This window comes from Girardinichthys multiradiatus, chromosome 21 (genome assembly GCF_021462225.1).
Source record: "Girardinichthys multiradiatus isolate DD_20200921_A chromosome 21, DD_fGirMul_XY1, whole genome shotgun sequence".
Classification (NCBI taxonomy): Eukaryota; Metazoa; Chordata; class Actinopteri; order Cyprinodontiformes; family Goodeidae; genus Girardinichthys; species Girardinichthys multiradiatus.
Genome location: NC_061813.1, coordinates 37,241,891 through 37,263,361, shown reverse-complemented (window position 1 = coordinate 37,263,361; position 21,471 = coordinate 37,241,891). Strand labels below are relative to the sequence as shown.

The window sequence follows — 21,471 nt, the reverse complement described above, 5'->3', positions numbered from 1 at the left end:
TGGGACAAAATAAATATAATAAACAACACTTCATTTTTTATTTTCAGGTTAATTTTTATTCAAATCACCTGAACATAAATCCAGATTTATTTCCAAAATTTAAAAAAATTGGAAGCAAAATCAATGTTTTAAACGTCAGCACTGGTTTGTTTGTTATTAGCAGCTCATTAGTCCATTTTCCTCTCTGCTCTGTAAAGCTGAAGCAGCTGCTCTGCATGAGAGCACACTGTGAACTCATCACCCTTCAAATGTGGTCACTTCAACAGCTCTGGCACCTGACTTTGGTCAGACTGGAATAGGAAAAGATTTCCCATCTAATTTTCCTATGAAAATCTGTTGTAATATACAAATAAGCCTTGGTCATGCATGATATGGGTTACCGTAGTAAATGGGTTAGTAATACAAGTCAGTCTAACACAAGAAATACTACTAGCAGAATAATAGAAACCGTTATTTTCCATCTATTCGTTAATATACGCCAGTTTATTTGTTTGTAATAATGAATTATAAACTCATGGCATGTTTAGATGCAGTCAGGTTCTGGTTCTGGTCCAGGTCGACACAATCCGACTGTAAATAATCCACCTGAAGCCAGTTCAGTCCAATTTCAACTCAACCCAGTAGAGTCAGATTCATTTGAACATAACCAACTGCTTGAACTACAGTCCAGTTTGTTTCAGCACAGCTTAGTTCAATCCAAGACTGATCAAATCAAACTAGAGTACAATTAAATTAAATAAGATTTACTAAATCAAATTCCAATTATTTACTGGATCCAGTCAATCCAGTAAGAACTGAATTAGACTTTATATGATTTGCTTTTATCCTGAATCTGAGTTGAAATCAGTTTAGATAAAATGTACAAGATGCCTATTTTAAATAAATGTATGTAGGTTTATACTTCTACCTACTTCCTTTAGAACATGAAAATAAAAGGTCAAGATGTGACTTAATTAATATGATGTGAATCTGTTTGAAGTAAACCTTAACCTGACCTAATGAAACTCAAAGTCCAGTTCAGTTTATTATGATTTAAAACATCTGAAATCAATACAGAACAGTCGGACTCAGAATCCTGTTCAATTTAATGCAGCCCAGTAAGACTGAGTTACGTAAAGCCAGAGATTCAATAAAAACAATTAGACTCTTAGCCCAGTTGAACTCAATCAGACTTGCTCTGGTTTGCTCTAACGAGGCCTGATTGTCTTTAATGATCATTGATCAGCATAACGAATGAAGGCCACTAATTATTGCCCCTCGCTTGTTGTTTGTTTTATGTGACCATTGAACAAAGTTTCGGCTGCTTTCAGCCAACATGTTTAAATATTAGACCTGAGGAGAACACAGCTACACAGACGAGCAGGTTGCCTCTGCTTGTCAGGAAACGTCAGCGATACTGAGGAGCAGCTGGCAGCTTCACTCACAACCACAAACGTCAGAGAAATCAAACGAGCATATGGCCTAAAAATAACAAACTGCCTCCACAGGTGGATGCTGCTGATCAAAATAAAAATATCAAATATTAAGCACCTGGGACTTAAACTGTTAACATTTCTCTCTCAGTGTCTGCAGAACAGATCATCTAACCACCTCGTGTGTTTTTAACTGAAATGCACAGAAAACCCAAACTTTAATTCTCCAAATGTCACGCCGGTGTCTGAATGCTTGATCGCCTCATCGCTGTTTATGTTTTAACCATTTTGGCTGCGCGCAGTCGCCCGCTACTTGAAACGCCTCTGGTTCTGCGTTGGGACTGAGCGAGGCAGTAATTGGCAGCGCATTGAAAAGGTGCGTTTGGTCTCCCATCAGGCCTTAAATCCAGTCTGCCGCTAAACGGACTCATTTGAAGGAGAGAAGCTGGTCGGGGTTCAGGCTCTGATGGATTCAAAGTAAATAAATTTCACCTTGAATAAAGCGAAACGTTTACAGTTCCTACTTGAAGAAGAAGAAAAGACGTTTCACTGAATTTAAAACGAGGCAGAAGGTGGAGGAGGCTTAGAGCAACCATTCTTTCCTTTTCCATGGAAAACGAACAATGAAACTTCCTTTTCTTCCTTTCCTAACAATGTGCACTTTATCTGGTTGGCAGCAATCTGTTAGGAAAACAGCGATCGTTGAGGTTATGTTGCAGCTCTAGAAACCAGCTCGCTCCCTGCTTCTACCTTTGTCATTCCTTAATGACTACAATACCCAGAGAAGAGGAGGAGTGGGAAACAAATCCTGCTTATAACGCGATGTCCAGGCATGTCTTTGTGTAAGAGAGGATGTCAGCTTACATACCACATGTGGGATAAACCATATTACGGTTAATCCCCTCACTAATCTGCAAATGGCTTTTTTTCCTGACTCTTTTGTTTAGACGCGAGCGGGATGTGTTCCAAATCGCGCAGTAATGATTAAAAGTAGATCTTTACGACGGCTGATTTGCAGCAAATCCCGCTTCCCTGCCCGCTCCGCCCGTCAGCTGCATCAGAGGAGACAAGGTGGGTGTGTTTCTGGGAAAATTAGGCTGGTTTCACAACGTTCTCTTGTCAGGGATTGTTCTAATTCAGCTTCCGAATATTTCAGTATGTTTATGTTTCCCCACAACGGCCACCTCCAGGCAGCATCCAGCCAGTAGGTGGAGGTCCCAGCCTCTACAGCGTTGTTGGAACAGTGAAAGCAGCTGTGATGAAAAGATGTTGCTGCTCTTTGATTCTGCTCTGACACGACTCTCATTTGCTGCAATAAAACCTTCGACATGTACTAAAAATGTAAGTAGATCAAAGGAAACTAACTTTATTTTATAAAAATGAGCAACCCAAGAATTAAACGTCATCCGGCTTGTTGTCTGCTCAGGCATCAACTTCCTCAAAGCTGAACCGAGAAAAATTACATTTAAAGTAAGATGTAAAAAATAAGGTTAAAAGAAAAAAAACTATGTCATAACCTGAAAGTACGAGGAAATTAAAAGTAAATCATAAAAACATTTTTAAAAACAAAAAAAATATATATACATACATACACAAAATGTAAAACAGACAAGTTAAATAAAAGGAAAGGAATAAATGTTATTAATAGAGTAAGAAATAAATGAAAGAAATAAAAGAAACAAAGTAAAAAAAAAATCCCGAATAAATATAAAAAGGGAATTAAAAGGAACAAAATAAATAAGGAAATACTCAATTTATCATTAACCAAGAAAAAAAACTGAAAATAAACTAAAATAATTTGAACTAAAAAAGCAAGTGAAAAAAATTAAAATACCAAAAACGATTAAATAAATATTTAATTGTTATACTGGATAAGTGGGAACAAAAGCAATAAATAAATAACTTTGAACACTTTAAATGCTTTGAAGTTTTTTCCAGTAATTGTTAACAATTTCTAGAGATATCCCAACCTTGAAAAGTAAAAAAATGGATTTATTCAGTTAGAAATCAGAACAACTTATATGTAAATGTGATTTAATATAAAAGCATGAAAAGTAGTGGACCCAGTTTGGACCTAGTTGTGTTAAAGACGTTGGATTAAAGGTTAATGCAGCATTGGCTTGCAGAAACTAAGTATAGTGAAGCATATGTAGTTCTTTGCAAAGCAACCACAGACCCCCTGAATCCCAGCTGATCACTGCAGCAGATACCGACCTGTTTCAGCGTCCACCGAGAAGTACGGCTGGCCCTCCAGGATGCTGTACACCACCCTGGCGCTGTTACCATACGTGGCATCGTCTGCGTCCGTGGCCGACACCTGAATCACAGAGGTGCCTGCGACGGGAAAACAAAATCACGACAATGATTCACATCACCTCCTGAATGCAGCTGAAGAATGAGCCTGTGGATAATTGGTCAGGCTGATGCTCCTTCTGATGAGATGTCCAATCTTTCTCTGAATGTGACTGATCGCTTCTGTCTCTTTACATTACCCAAAGCAATCTTTATCCCGACGCTCCTTATATCCCCTCACATGATTGATTTCCACAGGCAATCGATAAGCCCTAATGTAAACGTATCTCTGCCTGCAAACCCCGAGGGGCACATGAACGTTTCCACAGATGGAGAGCATCTGTGAAACCAATACAGAGCCTGGAAAAGTATTGAACTTTTTCCTTTGTTGTTACATTACTGCTATAAATTTAAAGGCATTTTAATTGGATTGTATCTGTTAGGATTCTCAGTGGATTTTATTTTGAGGTGTCAGTTTAAAGGAGGCTGAATACAAATGCACGCCACACTTTTCAGATTTTTCTTTGTAAAACATGTTGAAACCCAACTATGATTTTTATGTTCAGACCCATCTGAACATTTAGGCTGATGCATTAATATTGGTGTTATGGGCGATGACCGATATTTACTTCATATTTATTTCTCTCCTCTTTGGACATGGTGAAAAAACGACCACAATGCTGACATTGCTTCTCTGCTTCAGTTAAACATCCCATAATCCTGCGCTGCATCACCATGACTGTCACATGACCAAACAAATACCACATGGCCAACCCCCTCCCCCTCCGGAAACACAAACAGCATGAAAATAACCATCGGTTAATATCAGCCCAGTTTCACTCATCGGACCGATACCCATATATTAAAAAATTACCAACATCAGCTGATACTGATTTATTTCATGCATCCCAACTTATTTTGCTTCCGCTTCTCATTTTTGCTCTACTTTGGGTTCGTCTATCACATAAAATTCCTAATAAAAACCAAGGTTGCAACGTGATAAATGTGGAAAAGTTAAGCATGTGATCTCAGGTGAACATTTGTGATCCAGTTTCTCTCGCAGAAGGAACAAAGGGAAACCGTTAGCCAAGTGCTACCTCCCAAATGGCGCCTTGCGGGCCTAGTGTTGCCTCATTACATGCAGAGGGAAATTAATTGAGTAGAAATATTTAATGGCAAAGTGCTATAAATACAGAATTGTGCAACAGAAGAGGAGAGCGAGCTGATGGAAGTTTGCTAATTTGATGTCAGCTGAGGTCCGTGTGAGGCGAAGGGAAGAGTTTAAAACCAGAACCATCAGACTGAGGAAGAGCTCGGATGTCTGATTTGGTTTAAATGACAGTTCGGAGAGATTCTTGAGGAAGTTCAGCGAACCCTGATCGCTAATACCTTTGACAATGGAATTAGACTCAAAGAGGCTTTCTTCTGTCACAGATCCACATCAGCCACCATTAAATCTGTTTCTGACAAAGAAGCCGGGAGCGATCACAGCATTTCTTCCTCTTTTCTTCCTGTAATCATTCAGAGTCCGCGCGTCAGAGCTGTAAGAAAACTTAAAGCGAGTGTCACTTTTAAAGGAGCAGTGTCTCTGCGCAGTCACTCGTGAACACATGCTCTGCCATGCGCTGACATCACACCTCGCCTGTTGCCATGGGCACCCGTGTTGCCCTCAGATAAGTGCCGGCCCTCTCTCACTCAGGGTTGCTGAACCGGGTGACAACTGTGTCACATGTGTGACCGCAGTGGCTCTGAGACACCGCAAGCAGCAGCACAGCTGACAGCTCTTCTTATGTTTTCATGCAAGTATTGATTGGGAGCCTTTTTATGTTGTTGATCTATATTCATGAGGCCCTTTTAGACCGAGAGCTGCATGCAGAATGAAACTTTCATTTGGAGGCGAATGGCAGGAGCTTATGACGATACAAATGGTGCAGCTTCAGGAGCCGCAGGAGTAAAATCCACACTTGTTCGCTGTGGTGACACAGCTGACAGTGCTGCTAATTAAATTCAATTAAATTCTGCTTTAATAGACTACAATACTGTGTTTAAAAGATTATCTGCGGCAGCGGCTGTTTAGTCTGGTCTTGGAGCCGCTCCTCGTCTCTCATTTAATTAGTCGTGCCCTCTTTGTTGAGTTGGCATCATTATGATGATTGATAAAATCCCACTGATCCTTTTTTATAACGTCTCCGACCGGTCTGACTCATAATCCTGTTAATACAGCTCAACCTTCACCTGTCTGAATGTGATCAATTTTTGTTTTTACAGGCTTAGAGTCGCAGCTAAAAGCTTCAGCAGAGACACAGATGTTCTGCTTTCTGGCCCAAAAATTGTCCTTCTTCTTTTTAACGTCTATAATTCTCTCCAACCTGCTGGATATCGGCTCCTGGACCAAATCCTAACTGATAGTGACCCATTCCTGCCTGTTGGTTTATTCCAACAAATTCATGTCATTTTCCAGGACCGTTAAAACGTTTCCAGAATTTTGCAACCCAGCTAATCACAGCTGCTCGGTGGGATCATGATCCGGGTGTTTCCAGAACACAGGTCCAAAACTTCCACTTTTATCACTGGTCACATGGGGCTCCATCACACTGGAGAATCATGCCCAAATTGTTCCTGGACTCAAATGCACACACACCTACCTGCTTACAGTGTTTAGCAAGCTCTGCACTGGTGGCATTGTGGAGAAGTTCTTGGAGCTTGCTGGACACTCCTGCATGTCCTGCAGCTTCTTCATTTCACCCAAGCTCTCACCTTAATGGTGGAGACGGTCCTTTCAGATGCTGTCTGCTCAGGAGAGGTTTGCTGCACATGAGGCCATTTTAAAGCTAAGTGTTGATGGCTGCATGCTTCTCTTTGGAGGCAACTGTTGTTTTTCCATGTTTTTTAGGAACCAGTCAGATAACAAAAATAGTGTAGCTCTTTGCAAAGATTTACTACAGTATCTTGCAAAAGTATTCAACCCCCATGAACCTTTCCATATTTTGTCTCGTTAAAACCAAAAACCTCAATGTATTTTATTATGATTTTAAATCATAGATCAACACAAAGTAGCACATTCTTGGGAAGTGAAAGCAAAATTATGCAAAATTTTTAATTCTTTGCAAATAAATATCTGAAAAGTGTGGCATGCATCTTTCTCCAGTCCCTTTTAACCTGATGCCCCAAAATTAAATCCAGTTTAACCCCCCCAGTCTCAAGTCTTCTGGTGCCTAGAACAGGTTCTGTTCCAGGATTGCCCTGTATTCAGCTTCACTGTCTTACTGAAGAAATTCCCACGGCATGATGCTGCCACTACCATGTTTCACAGTGGCGATGGTGTTTTCAGATTGCTATGCAATGATAGTTTAATTTAGGTTTAATTTTGGTCTTATCTGAACAGAGAACCCTCTGCTGTTCATTAATGTGTCGACTCCTTAAGGAAGTTGGTTTCACAGAATTGTTTTTATGGGCATCAAAGTGAAGGGCACTGAATACCACATAAAGGTCAAATAAAAATCAAATAATCATATTTTACAGACTCATTTTTTGTAAAACTTAAATAAATGTGGCACATGTTTAAGTGGTTATGTTTCTGGTTACCATTTCGGTGCGAGCGGCAGAAACATACCAACGTCAGACATCTCGGGCACTCCGGCCATGTACGGGTCCTTGGTGAAGCGCGGCTCGTTGTCGTTGATGTCATGGATTTTGATGATGAACTCGGACTCGCCCTCCAGCGCTTCGTTAGTGAAGCGGTTGACGGCCTTGGCGTGCAGGATGTAGTAGGCCTTCTCCTCGCGGTCCAGCCTCTTGGTGGCGTGGATGTCCCCGGACTTCTCGTCGATCTTGAAGAGGGTCCCGGCTCCTTCCCCGGTGAGGACGTACTTTACACTGCCGTCTCCTCTGTCCCCGTCCGAGTGGAGCTACAAAGGAAGCCACATCATTTTAAACCCCTGCAGTCTCATAACAACAACAGGCAGCAGTTTGTGTAATGTTCATTTTAATAAATTTCCACTTTGCTGCTTTCTGCTGCTAATTGTTATAGCACTATTTCAAACTCTGCTTCATGAGAGCTCTTACAATTGCTTAATTTGCTCTTATGAACACCAAGCTGCAGCTTTTTCAGGGAAAGTAAAATTATCACAAGCTGCAAAAAACAGAGAGAAGAGGGAAACAGCTCAGAGAGCTGACTACTTGACTGACAGAGGATCTCTGTCAAAAACACATCCTTGCAATGAACACTTTGTACCAAAAACTGTCAGCAGAAAGCACTTTTCAAAGCAGAGTCGCAGTTTTCAACACGACACACACAAACATCAGCGGTCTGACCAATCTGGGCCTTGGCAAATAAATCCTGACAGCTTTGATCGAGCGTGTTTGGTGTCATTTAACAGATTCGTATCATCTTTAGTAAACTGTCACAGCGTTATGATGACACACGCTTCGTGGCTTCACCTCGCCTCTGTGAAATCTGCCAAGAGAGAAGCTGCATTCGCTGCGATTGGTGCCCTCATGTTGTCACGCTCTCCGTGGTGCGGTTTACACAACGCCGTCCGGTCCCTGGAGGATCAACCTACACACAGCGAGACCCCGAGACTCCACCATCCTCCGGAGCTTCTCTAGATAGTGCCTTATTTAAGTATTCATACCTTTACAACTTTTCCACATTTTGTCATAATAACCGCTTACTTTAATCTGGTCTGTTGAGATGTGAGGTACAGAGCAACAGAAAGAAATGCAGTCACTATATGAATGTAAGATGGCAGGAAAAGGACACCTAATACTCAACATTTTTCATAAATAAAGATCTGAAAAGTGTGGCCTGCATTTGTTTTCATATCACTTCGGGCTTTGCTGCCTGCTGGAAGGTGAACCTCCACCCCGGTCTCGGGTCTTCTTCCAGGATTGTCCTGAACTTACAGGTCCTTCTCAACAAATTAGCATATTGTGATAAAGTTCATTATTTTCCATAATGTCATGATGAAAATTTAACATTCATATATTTTAGATTCATTGCACACTAACTGAAATATTTCAGGTCTTTTATTGTCTTAATACGGATGATTGTGGCATACAGCTCATGAAAACCCAAAATTCCTATCTCACAAAATTAGCATATTTCATCCGACCAATAAAAGAAAAGTGTTTTTAATACAAAAAACGTCAACCTTCAAATAATCATGTACAGTTATGCACTCAATACTTGGTCGGGAATCCTTTTGCAGAAATGACTGCTTCAATGCGGCGTGGAATGTCTTTCTGTGTCTTACCCTCTTGCTTGAGGGTGTCTATAGTGGCCTTCTGGACAGCAGTCAGGTCGGCAGTCTTACCCATGATTGGGGTTTTGAGTGATGAACCAGGGTGGGAGTTTTAAAGGCCTCAGGAATCTTTTGCAGGTGTTTAGAGTTAACTCGTTGATTCAGATGATTAGGTTCATAGCTCGTTTAGAGACCCTTTTAATGATATGCTAATTTTGTGAGATAGGAATTTTGGGTTTTCATGAGCTGTATGCCAAAATCATCCGTATTAAGACAATAAAAGACCTGAAATATTTCAGTTAGTGTGCAATGAATCTAAAATATATGAATGTTCAATTTTCATCATGACATTATGGAAAATAATGAACTTTATCACAATATGCTAATATTTTGAGAAGGACCTGTAGCTCCTTTTCCACCACCGTGTTTCACAGTGGAGATTATTTGTTCAGGGTTAAGTGTGGTGATAATTTTTCACCTTTCATGGGGTTTTGCATGTAGGCCAAACAGCTGCTTCCACATATTTGCTTTATCCCCAACATGGCTTGTGGCAAACTGCAAACAGGACTTCTTTCAACAATGGCTTTCTACTTGCCGGGCTTCCAAATGTACCAGATGTGTGGACTACACACCGATCCTGTGGACAGATTCTCCCACCTGAGCATCTTTTCAGATTAATGCTCTTCTTACCCTGCCTGTCAGTGTAGGTGGACGTCCATGTCTTGGTGAATTTGTAGTTGTGCCCTTCTATATCCATGTTCAGATGATGGATTGAACAGAGCTCTGGGAGATGTTCAAAGCTTGGGATGTTGTTTTAGAACCTAACTCTGTTTCAGAGTCCTCCACAACGTTCTCCCTGACCTGTCTGCTGTGGTCCTTGTTCTTCATGAAGCTGGTTGTTCACTAATCTTTTCTAGCAAAACAAATCACCCACTCTTTACTAAGTGACTTCTAAATCACTGAATTTTATACAAAGGTATCAGAATAAAGGGGCCTGAATACAGATGCATGCCACACTTTTCAGATTTTTATGTGCAAAAAATGCTGAAAACCTCTTATAATTGTTTGCTAATTGGTGTTGGTTTACGACATAAAATCCCAATAAAACACATGAACGTCTGTGGCTGAAGCATGATAAAATGATAAAAGGTCTGAGGGGGATAAATCTTTACAAGCCACCATATTTCTGCTCTCCCCTTCCACATAAACAGCAGCTTAGCATGCTGACATTTTAATTCCTCAACCAAATCCCCCTTAACATATTTATCTACGAGAACTCATCAAAAGCTTGTCCAGCCCTCTTCCTCCTTCTTCAAACTACTTTAATAATCTTCAACATGATAATTATAGCTACATGGAGGGGGGGGTCAAAATGAGGGGCAAATGTTTGCAGACACAATAAGCTAAAGAGACCTGATTAACCCAAGCACAACCCGGTAGTTTTTCCCTCTGTTGAGTGTGACTTTCTGTCTTTTTAGCTCAAACTGAGGACAGATCGAGGGTGGATATTCTGGGTCACGTGGGAGCAAAGTCTCCCTGTCTCATCATACATTAAAAAGCTTTTCATCCCAGGTGCTCGGAGGCTTTACTAATTCATGGAGTTTTATCAGGCCTGGCACATGTGAGGCCAACAGCTTTCTGGATTAGAGTATTTAACACTGTTTTGTTCGCCTGTCTAACCATCCTCAGTCGAGTGTGTCGCAGAAATTCAGTACATTTGGATTAGGATCTCGACTGTTTCATTCACCCTCTTGAATTCTGGTCAAAACAACTCCTTCTCCATAGCGGGAGAATATTCTGCAGGATTTCATTTGCTGTGGGTTCTGTTTTGCGCAAGACTCGGTTGGCTGAAAACAATCTACTTCAACTTTATTATCTTTCTCCCTCTGTTATAGCTGCAATGTCCTTTTCTATGATTGTCTATCAAGCTGCCTATCTCTGTCTGCACGACTGTTCAGTTAATAACCATCGAGTCTTCTCCTTTGGGGTGAGATGTGAGATAGACAATGCTACACCCTCCTTGTCGACTGTCATTTCTATGGAAACAGAGAGATCTTGAGGTTCTGAAGAGTTCCTCCTCAGCCCCTGTGAAAGATATTACAAGACAGTTCAGAGGATCGAACTCCAACGCCTACTGCTGTGACCCCGTCCCTCCAAGCTGCCCACCTTGCCGGTGAGAAAAAATTTACTGCTGCCCTTCTACTCAAATTAAGAGGAGGAAGAAGAAAAAAAACTTATGTGGAAATCAATGTGGCAGCCCAATGTGCATTCACAATGGTCCTTTGATCAATTTATATTGAAAATACAATTAAACTGTCACAGGGGGAGAAAAGAAAGCCACATGTGCTTTCAGTGTGGTCACCAAGAGGCCCTGGAACATCAATAGCTAGCCTTTTCTCCTTTGCCCCCCTATGGTCCCAAATTGTTGTAAAAAAGGCAGAGAACATGACGCTATATCCATTAACACTGAGGGTCTTAGTCTTTTCAAGACAGAGGGAGATGGCATAAAGAAAGCATAATCTCATTAGGTCACTATGTTGATAATAAAACTTGCATTTTATAAAAAGGAAAGGAGTAAGATTAAGAGAAGACTCCATTCACCAAATATTAGTTTACCTTATTTTAGCATATCCTTACTTAATATTAAAGCTTAGAAATGAAACACCAATTAACAGCTTATTAGAGTATCCATCTTAGAAACTAAAAGAAAGAGACTTAATCTGACAGCCATTTATTTTATTATATTTTTGGCCATATTAGCTTAGACAGTAAAATAAGGAGATTCCAACCAGCAGCTATTTAGTTTTGCTAATCCTAGCATATGTAAGATTTGAGTAAAAAGTGAAATAAGGAAAAGACTCAACAACTACTTCGCTTTGCATCTTTAATGCATCTTTTAATGCATTTTTAATGCAAGATAACACTAAGAAATGTTAATATCTATATAGAAGTACATATCTTGGATTCAGGCCTATAAATATTTTATTTAAATGTATACTTCTATTTCTGTGTCAATGCGCTGGTAATACACAAACATTTCCCCCAGGTTAGGGCCCAATAAAGGATTATTCTATTGTAAAACATGTGGAACATACAAAAACATTTACAGTCTGTTCCATGCAAAATGTGTTCAGCAGCTGCAGCATTGTTCAGTTTGTTTTCGGTTGTTTTGCATTAGATTTTTGTTAGTGATCAACTTGTCAGCGGGGTAGGTTGCTACGTTTCTGCTCCAAATGTCACCACCAGTCTGGGTCCACTGTTTGTTAATGCTTACTCTCATTTTTATTAGCCACATTAGCTGCTAATTCCTTTACAACTAAACGGAGGGGTGATGGAGGGCGTGCTGGTCATTTTGTCGCTTCACTCTTTAGTAGCCGATGGCGCTGCCTACTGAGGTATATTTTCTGTGTTAATTCGTACTGCAGTAGAACAGAGTGTTCTATTTCGTATAGGCTTCGCCCTTTAAGGCTATCGCTAGTGGGTTTATCCCTTATGCTGTGTGGGCCCCACCCTGGTCCGTATAAATTACGGTGATACCGGACAAACGGCTCCCATTTTTTCTTCAGCGACAGCTTAAGAGCACTGATTCAAGAGAACCATGGCTAGCGTCGGCACTATCTGCCTTTGCCCGGCTTGTAACACCGGCTACATCATGAGCTGCTACATCATGAGCTACGACCTGCATGCCATCTGTGAGGGCTGCCTCGGACCTGATCATGCAAGCCTGGCCTTGACCCCGCAGTCCACCTGCCCTTCCTGCAGGCGTCTGCCTCTGGAAGAGAAGCAACAGCGGCTAGCCATTTTCTCCCCGCTAGAAGGGGGATTCACCGTAGCGGACCAATGCTCCCTCGATGAGGCATTGAGCATCTTCGATGCTGGGCATCGGACGATTCCGCCCCAGAGCCAGCGACTGATATCTCCACTCCCTTCCTCCGGACGGAGGACGCAGAGGCAGATGCAAAATCAATCCAGGCTCAGGGCCTCCTGATGTCGGCGACCACCCCTTTTCCGGCGATGGGCGCACTTGTTAGTGCGCTGCCGGACATCATCGCTAAAGTAGCTGAGGCTAAAGGTGTCCCTGTTCCCGTGCCTTTAGCCCAGCTCCGACTGATGACCTGGCGGGAAAATTCGCCCCAGCTCATTTAACTTGCTGAGATCCAGTTTTGCCCCGTTTTCCGGCGGTAACTGCTTACCTGTCTGGAGCAGCGGCCAAGCCGCTTCAGCTAAAGGCACCGGTCTCCACCTTCACACCCATCACGAGGGTGGAGTCCCTGACGGATCAGGGGTTTCCCCCAGTTCCTGCTGTGGAGCCCGGTCTGTCGGCAGTTTTTGGGGTTAGGTCGGCCCGGCGCGTCGGACGACGGCCTGTGCCCCCCTCCCCCAGTGATCAGATCACGGCCAGGCTGACTGATCGCTCCCACCAATGTGCCGCTCAGGTCGCTGCGGCGACCAACAACACCGCCTTCCTGGCCTACGCCATCTCCAAGAAGGCTCGGGAGATGGAGCTGCCTCCGGAGGATGTGGAGGAATTCTGCAATCTCGCAGACACCATCCTCAACCTCCTGTGCGGCTGTGTGCTCCTTCCGCATCGCTGCCTGGCAGACCCTGCTACAGCGACAGATGTGGCTTCGGCTCTCCTACTCCATCCCTGAGGATTTTAAGAGGGAGTTACTGGAGGGACCGATCAGTCCGAATGGGCTGTTCAGTCCTCATTTCCAGTCCGTGCTGGGCCAGATGCAGACCTCTCAAGAGGAACTTGAGCTGGTCAGGAGACATGGGTCTCTTAATCGCTCTGGCTTCCAGTCGTCCCATACCACCGGCCGCTGGCGGGATCGCCGTGATCAGCGGCAGCAGCAGAGACGCTTCACGGCCGCTGCCGCAGCTCCCTGAGTTCCTCCGCCCACTGCTCCGTCTACTCAGCCGCAGCAGCAGCGCGTCAGCAGTTGGCGTGTGCCTGGTCCAACCCTCCGCAAGAGCCACGGCGGAGATTTAAGAAATGACTGGTGGGGGGGGATGTGTGTAAAACTACTGATTGTTTTGAAATAAAACACATAAATTTCTCTAAGAGCAAGTTTCCGTTTTATTCCGGCTCAGCCAGATCGTACGATCTCGCTGTGCTTTCCTCACACACATCCTCCTCTCCTAATGAGATGGCCCCTTTTAAACGGCCATTTAAGAGGCCCCGCGCCTCACAGTTTCAAAGCATGACTCCACGAGAGCATCCTATGCTGCTCTGGTAGAGCCACGCTCGCTGCCTTCTCCCTCCTGTCCTCCCCAGCTGTCAGCGGGTGAGATCACAGAGGATGCACAACAGCAGCTCCCCACGAAGCGGCGCACCAGTGATGCCCCCGCTCAACACCGAGCTGCGAGCCTGGGTGAATATTCCCGTGGTGAGTCTGGTTTACAGCCCTTTCGATCCGAGCCATGGGTTGCCTCTGATCAGAATCCGAGTCGGGTAACAGCTGTAGGGGCTCTAGCCTGGCTCGTATCCATGAGCACCACGGCACCACAGATAAATGCGCGCCCGCTTTCAGAGCACTATTCAGAGTGGCGGCGCGTATGTTACCTGGACAGGTGGATGGACAGAGTGATCAGCAGAGGTTACACGCTGCAGTTCCTGTCACACCCCCCACCGTTCAAACGGATTTTGGAGACAGTCCTGTCCTCCCCGGAGCAGAGCTCCGTTCTCATGTCAGAGCTGCAGGAACTCCTGATTAAAAACGTCATTTCCAGGGTTCCTCGCGGAGAGGAAAACACAGGGTTTCTTTCCCGGTATTTTCTGGTCCCCAAGAAAACAGGAGGAATGAGACTCTCGATCTGTCCCTGTTCAACAAAGCGATCATGGAGAGACGTTTCCACATGCTCACAGTCAGACAGGTGATGGAGAACGTTCACCAGAAGGACTGGTTCACCTCCATAGATCTGAAGGATGCTTATTTTCACATCCCCATCATCCCGAAACACCGTAAATATCTGCGTTTCGCTTATCAGGGGATCTCATATCAATTCAACCGCCTGCCGTTCGGTTACTCTCTCGCCCCACGCACGTTCTCCAAATTTGTGGAGACGCGTTGCAGCCGTTGTGCTCGGCATGGATGAGAATCCTCTTATCTGGACGACGTGCTTTTGCTGGCTCAGTCCAGAGAGGAAGCAGCGGTACAGACAAAGGTGCTGGCCGCACATGTGACAGCCCTGGGGTTTTCCATAAACTGGCAAAAAAAGTTCGGTTTTCCCATCCCGGATGATTGTTTATCTGGGGGTGGAGCTAAACTCAGCCACAATGAGAGCCCGGCTCTCACAGCCGAGAGCAGACGCGCTGTCAGCGCTTCTCCGTGTCAAACCCCACAGTGTAGTGACAGCTCTGTCACTATGCGATTACTGGGAATGATGTCAGCGGCTCACGTGGCTGTTCCGCTGGGTCTGCTTCATATGAGACGTCTTCAGAGATGGTTCATCCGCCTGCGCATAGATCCTGTGCATCAGAAGAAGCGGATGATCTCAGTCCCTCCTTCAGTGGGACCCGACCTGGCCCACTGGGGAAATCCCCGCATCCTGTCAGAGGGAGTTCCCCTCAGCAGACCTGCGTCACACGTCTCAGTGTTCACAGACGCATCCCTGTCGGGATGGGGAGGAACGTGTCAGTCTCAGGCGGTGGGAGCACAGTGGCCAGACCACATGTCTCTCCACATAAACGTGCTGGAGCTTCTCACAGTGTGGAAGGTGACACAGCATTTTGCTCCTCTGCTGCGGGATCAGCATGTTCTGATCCACACAGACAACAGAGTGGCAGCAGCCTACATAAATCGCCAGGGAGGTGCTGCTAAACATTTCCAGGCGGCTGCTGTGCTGGGCGCGCATGAACCTGCTCTCCATCAGAGCAGTGTACATCCCCGGCGTCCCGAACAGAGGAGCGGACATCATGTCCAGAGGTGGTCCTCGTCCCGGGGATGGAGTCTCCACCCCGAGCTGATTGTTCAGATCTGGAACAGATTCGGGAAAGCAGCAGTGGATCTTTTCGCCACACGGGAGAACGCACAATGCCAGTTGTGGTTCTCACTGAGCCCACGGGAGGATCCACCATTAGGAGTGGATGCCTTTGCTCACAGCCCGTGGCCGAAAACGCTCCTTTATGCTTTTCCACCAGTTCCGCTGATCCGGCGGCTCCTGGATCGAATCCGAGAGGAACAGCTCTCAGTGATTCTTGTAGCCCCCGAGCGCAAAAGCGCACCATGGTTTCCGAGCTTGCAGCAGCTGGTGTCAGGTCGCCTGTGGCAGCTGCCATGGAGAGAGGATGCACTCCTCCAGGCGGGAGGGGCGATCAGGAGCGTACCAGAGTTACCTCAACGTCTCTGGATCTGGCCGCTGAACGGGAGCGCTTAGAAAGGCTGGGTCTCCCGCACGATGTGGTGCGCACGAGCCCCCTCTACCACAGCGTCATACGCATCAAAGTGGGCAGCTTTTCAGCGCTGGTGCGCAGAGAAAGGCGTGGAGCCTTTTTCATGTCCATTAGGCTGCGTGCTGTCATTCCTCCAGCAGCTGATGAACAGGAATTTAGCTTTCAGCACCATTAAAACTTATGCTGCAGCTATTTCTTCCTGTCATGAGGGTTTTGGTGACAGAACGGTTTTTAACCACCTGCTGATGAAGTGTTTTCTGCGGGGTGTACGTAGACACAGACCCGTGTCACGCCCCTTAGTCCCTCAGTGGGATTTAGCGCTCGTCCTGCGCGCACTGGTTAAAGCCCCATTTGAGCCCTTAGATCAGGCTCCACTTAAATTTCTGTCTTTTAAAACAGCCCGGCTGTTAGCTCTGACATCTGCAAAGAGAATGAGCAATTTATCTGCGCTCTTTGTCGCTCCTTCATGTTTCAGAATACGAGCCGACAGCAGCTCAGCTGTGCTGCATCCTAACCCTGCTTTTACACCTAAAAGCATCACGAGTTCGTTCAGATCGAGAGTGATAACTCTGGATGGTTTTTATCCTCCTCCTCATAACTCTGAAGAGGAGGCCACCTCTCACCTCCTCTGTCCTCTGCGCCACGTAACACGAAAGCGCGCGCACGGCTGCACTGCGCCGCTCCCAGCGTCTGTTTGTGCATTACAGAGAAAACTTTGCAGGACGTCCTCTATCTGTCCAGCGCCTCTCACATTGGCTGTGTGAGGCTATTTCACAGGCTTATATTTCCTCTGGATTGGATCCTCCAGAGAATCTCAGAGCTCATCCAATCAGGGGGATTTCATCCTCCACGGCTCTGCATGGAGGAATGACAGTGGAGGACATCTGCACAGCAGCCTCATGGTCATCTCCATGCTCATTTATTTGTTTCTACCTGCGAGATGTGTCAGGTTTCTCCACGACTCATTCTGTTCTCAGGGTTCTGACAGAATGACTGTTATTTCGTTGCATTTATTATTGAGTCACCCTTCGTGCATGCAGACGCAGGGTGCCGTAATATTTTTATCAGCTACTGTTCGTGACTTATGATATTATTGTCACTGCGGCTGTATTCATTAAGCCTCCGTGTGAACAGAGGTTATTCTCTTCTGCTGTGTTGTCTGTGGCACACGAGGTTGTTCTGCCACATCATTACGCATGATCCAGCTGCTGATCTGTCTCCACGTTCCCTCATGGAGATTTTTGACCTGCTCTGCTCATCGTTACAGTGTTACAGTTCGCAACCTTCGTTTTCCTATTACAGCAGCAGGTCTGTTATCTCAGCCTTCCCCTGACCAGAGATATTCTTCTCTGTTCATTGTGATGCGCAAGACGCTTTGAGTGCGTAATTACGCATTCAGAAGGTTGATTTTTTGGTGTCATTAGGCGCCTATACTCATAGAATCTGGGGTTACAGTACGTAACCAACGTTGTGTGGGAAGGGGGGAACTGAGATCGACTGAACACCGTGATGGCGGCGCTGTTGCTAATATTTAAACAGATACCGTTAGCATCATCTCTTCCAGGAAGGTTACTGCATCACTGTTGCAGTTACAGGAGCGCTACTGGCTTCTATAAGTATTGGTTGTAGCGCTAGCGCAGCTAGCATCAAAAATGCTTTCGCATTTCTGGATCGTTTGCCTCAAGATACCTTTTAACACTTTTACGTTTGGCTTGTCGACTAAAGAGATTAGCATTGACTTTTCCTCTGTAGTAGTTTCCATATTAGCGGAGCTTCAAATTTCCAGCAGCAGCAGACAGTTTTATTTTTAGTCATCATTGTTCAGGTGAGCTTCTTCATGGAGTGTCCATATTATTGCAGTGAAGAAGGGGAACAACTTGGGGAGACAAAAATGGGTCCATTTATACTGATTTTAACCCAAATGAATATCTTTGAATGGGGACGACGTCATCTAGCTTGTTAGCTTAGATCAACTTATTTTAGTGTGTTTAGCTTGGAGTAAAATGTAAATTAAGAAAAAAACACTTATATGCTTGTTAGCCTACGTTATGTCAGCCTATGCTAGCTTAAAGTAAAAATTAAAATAAAGAAAAGACCTCAACTAGGAGCTAGTTAGCTTAGATAGGCATATTGCTTCAGATAAATTATATAGAGGCCTTCAAGAGAAAACCGACATTTAACAGAGCTATTTTGAAGGGCAAGTTTCCTTAAATAGTTTTAAATATCTGCTAATGGCCTCATTAGCATAATAACCTCTACCAATTTGAAAAGACTCTGTTAAATGTCTAGATTTCATGACCCATCTTCAACACCTTCGAAACCAATATCTCAGTTGTTGTATTTCTAGTAAACCTTTACGCAGTTTATAACCATCTAAACATTCCCCATATTTTTTTCTTTGGATATCTTTGCAGTCTATAGATGGAAACCTCAAGAAAAGCCAGTTGTACCCATGCAGGATAGTCATACACAAACTGAAAACAGGTTTTACTCAGCTGGCTGTCCTGCGATTAGTTTGGACAACCTCTGAATGAAGCCATGTGTGAATAAAACTAATAACTAATCAGCAGTGATAATACTGTCTTCCTTCTGTTTACCAATTTCATGTGGTGCACAGATTGCCATTACAAACACAATCACTGATATAATGGCAGCTCAATGGGCTGTGAATGGTTAAAATAATTTAGCAGCACAGGCCCAATTTTGGGTTGCAACAGGTCTTAAGAATGGCGTACTTTCCATAAGATCCCATGTAAAAAGTGAAGGAAAGTGAATAAAGTATATCCTTTCAACAACTATGTATAAAATGGCCAATAAAACTGAATGATCTGATGTTTTTACTCAAAGTTGGGGCCAGTGGATTTTCTCTCCAAACAGCAAGGCCAGGATTTTATATATTTTTACCCTTTATTTTGAGTCAACCATCTGAATTTCAAATTAATATTTATAATACACCATTCCAAACATTGCTCAACTCCTCATAAAAAAAAAAACAGTGCTTCTCCTCAAACCTTTGCCTTTAAACAAGACACTCTCAAAGTTTTGAGTTGTATCAATCTAAATTTATCTCATGAATAGTCAAACTTTTTCTTTTTAGAGAATACTAGGAGCATTTGCATTTGAAAACAGGTGTTTACATTCTAAGTAAAGAGACTTCAAGGAGTATTATTTCCACTGGTTCGCATTTCTTTCACAGCAAAAAACAAAATATTCATTTCTCTTCCCACATACTCCAGTCTGAAGAGGGGCTGCAGAGTGAAGTGGTGCTCAGACATCTGCGCGTGAAAACTTATCAGGGAGCCGTCTTTGTTTGTGAAATTAATCAGCTTCGAGTGCAGCAAATGTTAGTGCAGGCTCGCTCTGGCCACCATTTGTGCTTCACTCGAGTTCGGCCAAAAGAGATGGCACTGGAAACAGGCTGCTTAGGGCAATTAGCCAGTTAGCCTTTAAGGCCTTGTGTCCTGGCCTGTCGAGAACTGGCTGCCTTTGTCGTAGCCAGATGGTAGCCTCAGACTGTGCACAAAAATAGCCTATCGAATCACCGTTGATGTGGAAATGTGGGAAATGCAGTCAGTGTAACTCGAAGTCAAAGGCGAAACGTCAGGTAACACATTCCTTTCTCTGTGGAAGCTTTTGTTTTGTGTCACATGCTTGTCATAGTGTTTTAGCCATCTGAATATAGAAGCAGTTTGTGCATGGTCCTGAACCAAAGTATATGCAAAAATCATCAAGTCATCCAGGTAAACAACGAGCTACAAGGGTTTTTGATGCAAATGAAATGGTCCCATTGCACTGCGTGGGCTACATTAAGCCCTTGTGTTGAGCTGATTTGCTGACTGATTGGATATGTATGTTTTAAGTTGCAGCCAAGTTCATAATACCAAAGTCAAAACAAACTTAAAAAAAAAAAGATCCTTTCATCAATAACCAAGAGAATGAGATGGAATTAACAAACATACTGTGGAAAGATGGAGCTCTCATAATTGCCAGTGATGAATTAAACAACTTGTAGATAAAAAAACTCACTATTTATAAAATCTGACATGATTCCCTGCTTTACACCAACAGGTCACCAAACTTGTAAAAACAAAGTTGTGACCTTTACATTGGAGCTGATAATTACGACGGTATTCCCCACTTTTCTCCTATTGATAGCTAGAGATGGGGATCACCATAGTGACCTGGTAAAAATTAAACAAGTATTGAAACAATATGAGTGAAAAAAGCCTAAATGATGGAGCCTTTGGTTCCAGGAACGTAATGGTACATGTATTTATTCCAAAGCACCATGGTACAAATAACTGCTGGTAGACTCAGTCAAGCGATCACCACACTCATTCTAAACAGGTTCAAGGTGTCTTTAATATCCCCAAGGAGCTATTTGTTTTACAGATGACAGTAAGCATAGAAAAACCCACTCACAACATACATGATAGAGTGTACAAAGTGTCACACTACAAAAATATCCCATTAAGCTACTAAAGTACTCCACGCCAAACACTAGTCAGGAGCACACAGAACTAAATGTCTTAGTTAGGGCTGAGACAATTATTCGGACTAATCGTGATTAATTGATTACTGAAATAAACATCAACTAATTTATCAATCGAATAATCGATAACTGGAGTTTACAGGCTCTGAAAGATGCCATTAGCTGAAATGACAACCCAATAAGAGCTGTTATTACCCCAAAATTGTTAATATGCTCTATCCCAAACTCCTCAGGTGGAATGGTTTTAGCTTCACCTGGTTCAAAAATCTCCTTTTAAGCATATTTTGCTATCTCAATACTAATCAAAGAAATAGTCGACAGATAAATCCATCAGCTAAATAATTGTTTGTTGCAGCCCTAGTCTGAGTTCAAAACAGAGCAAACTGCCTGTATAATGCTGAGTAATGATGCTCTCATCGTGCACATCTTATGTGATTCCCCTGAGTGTGATTTTAGCCATTTTAAGTTGGAGTACAGGTCCTTCTCAAAATATTAGCATATTGTGATAAAGTTCATTATTTTCCATAATGTCATGATGAAAATTTAACATTCACATATTTTAGATTCATTGCACACTAACTGAAATATTTCAGGTCTTTTATTGTCTTAATACGGATGATTTTGGCATACAGCTCA

The 21,471-nt window shown here is 43.6% G+C and overlaps 1 protein-coding gene across 5 annotated transcripts in view; it reads right to left on the bottom strand.

Annotated features, from left to right (window-relative positions):
- LOC124857758 (cadherin-6-like) overlaps window positions 1-21,471 on the bottom strand; it is a 172,093-nt gene that overhangs the window by 27,355 nt on the left and 123,267 nt on the right. For all 5 annotated transcript variants that reach the window (XM_047349180.1, XM_047349177.1, XM_047349181.1 and 2 more), the window contains 2 exons: window positions 7,318-7,612; window positions 3,627-3,746 (listed from right to left, as the gene is read on the bottom strand). In XM_047349180.1, coding sequence (XP_047205136.1) covers window positions 3,627-3,746; window positions 7,318-7,612 — 415 coding nt within the window. The remainder of the gene's footprint in view (window positions 1-3,626; window positions 3,747-7,317; window positions 7,613-21,471) is intronic.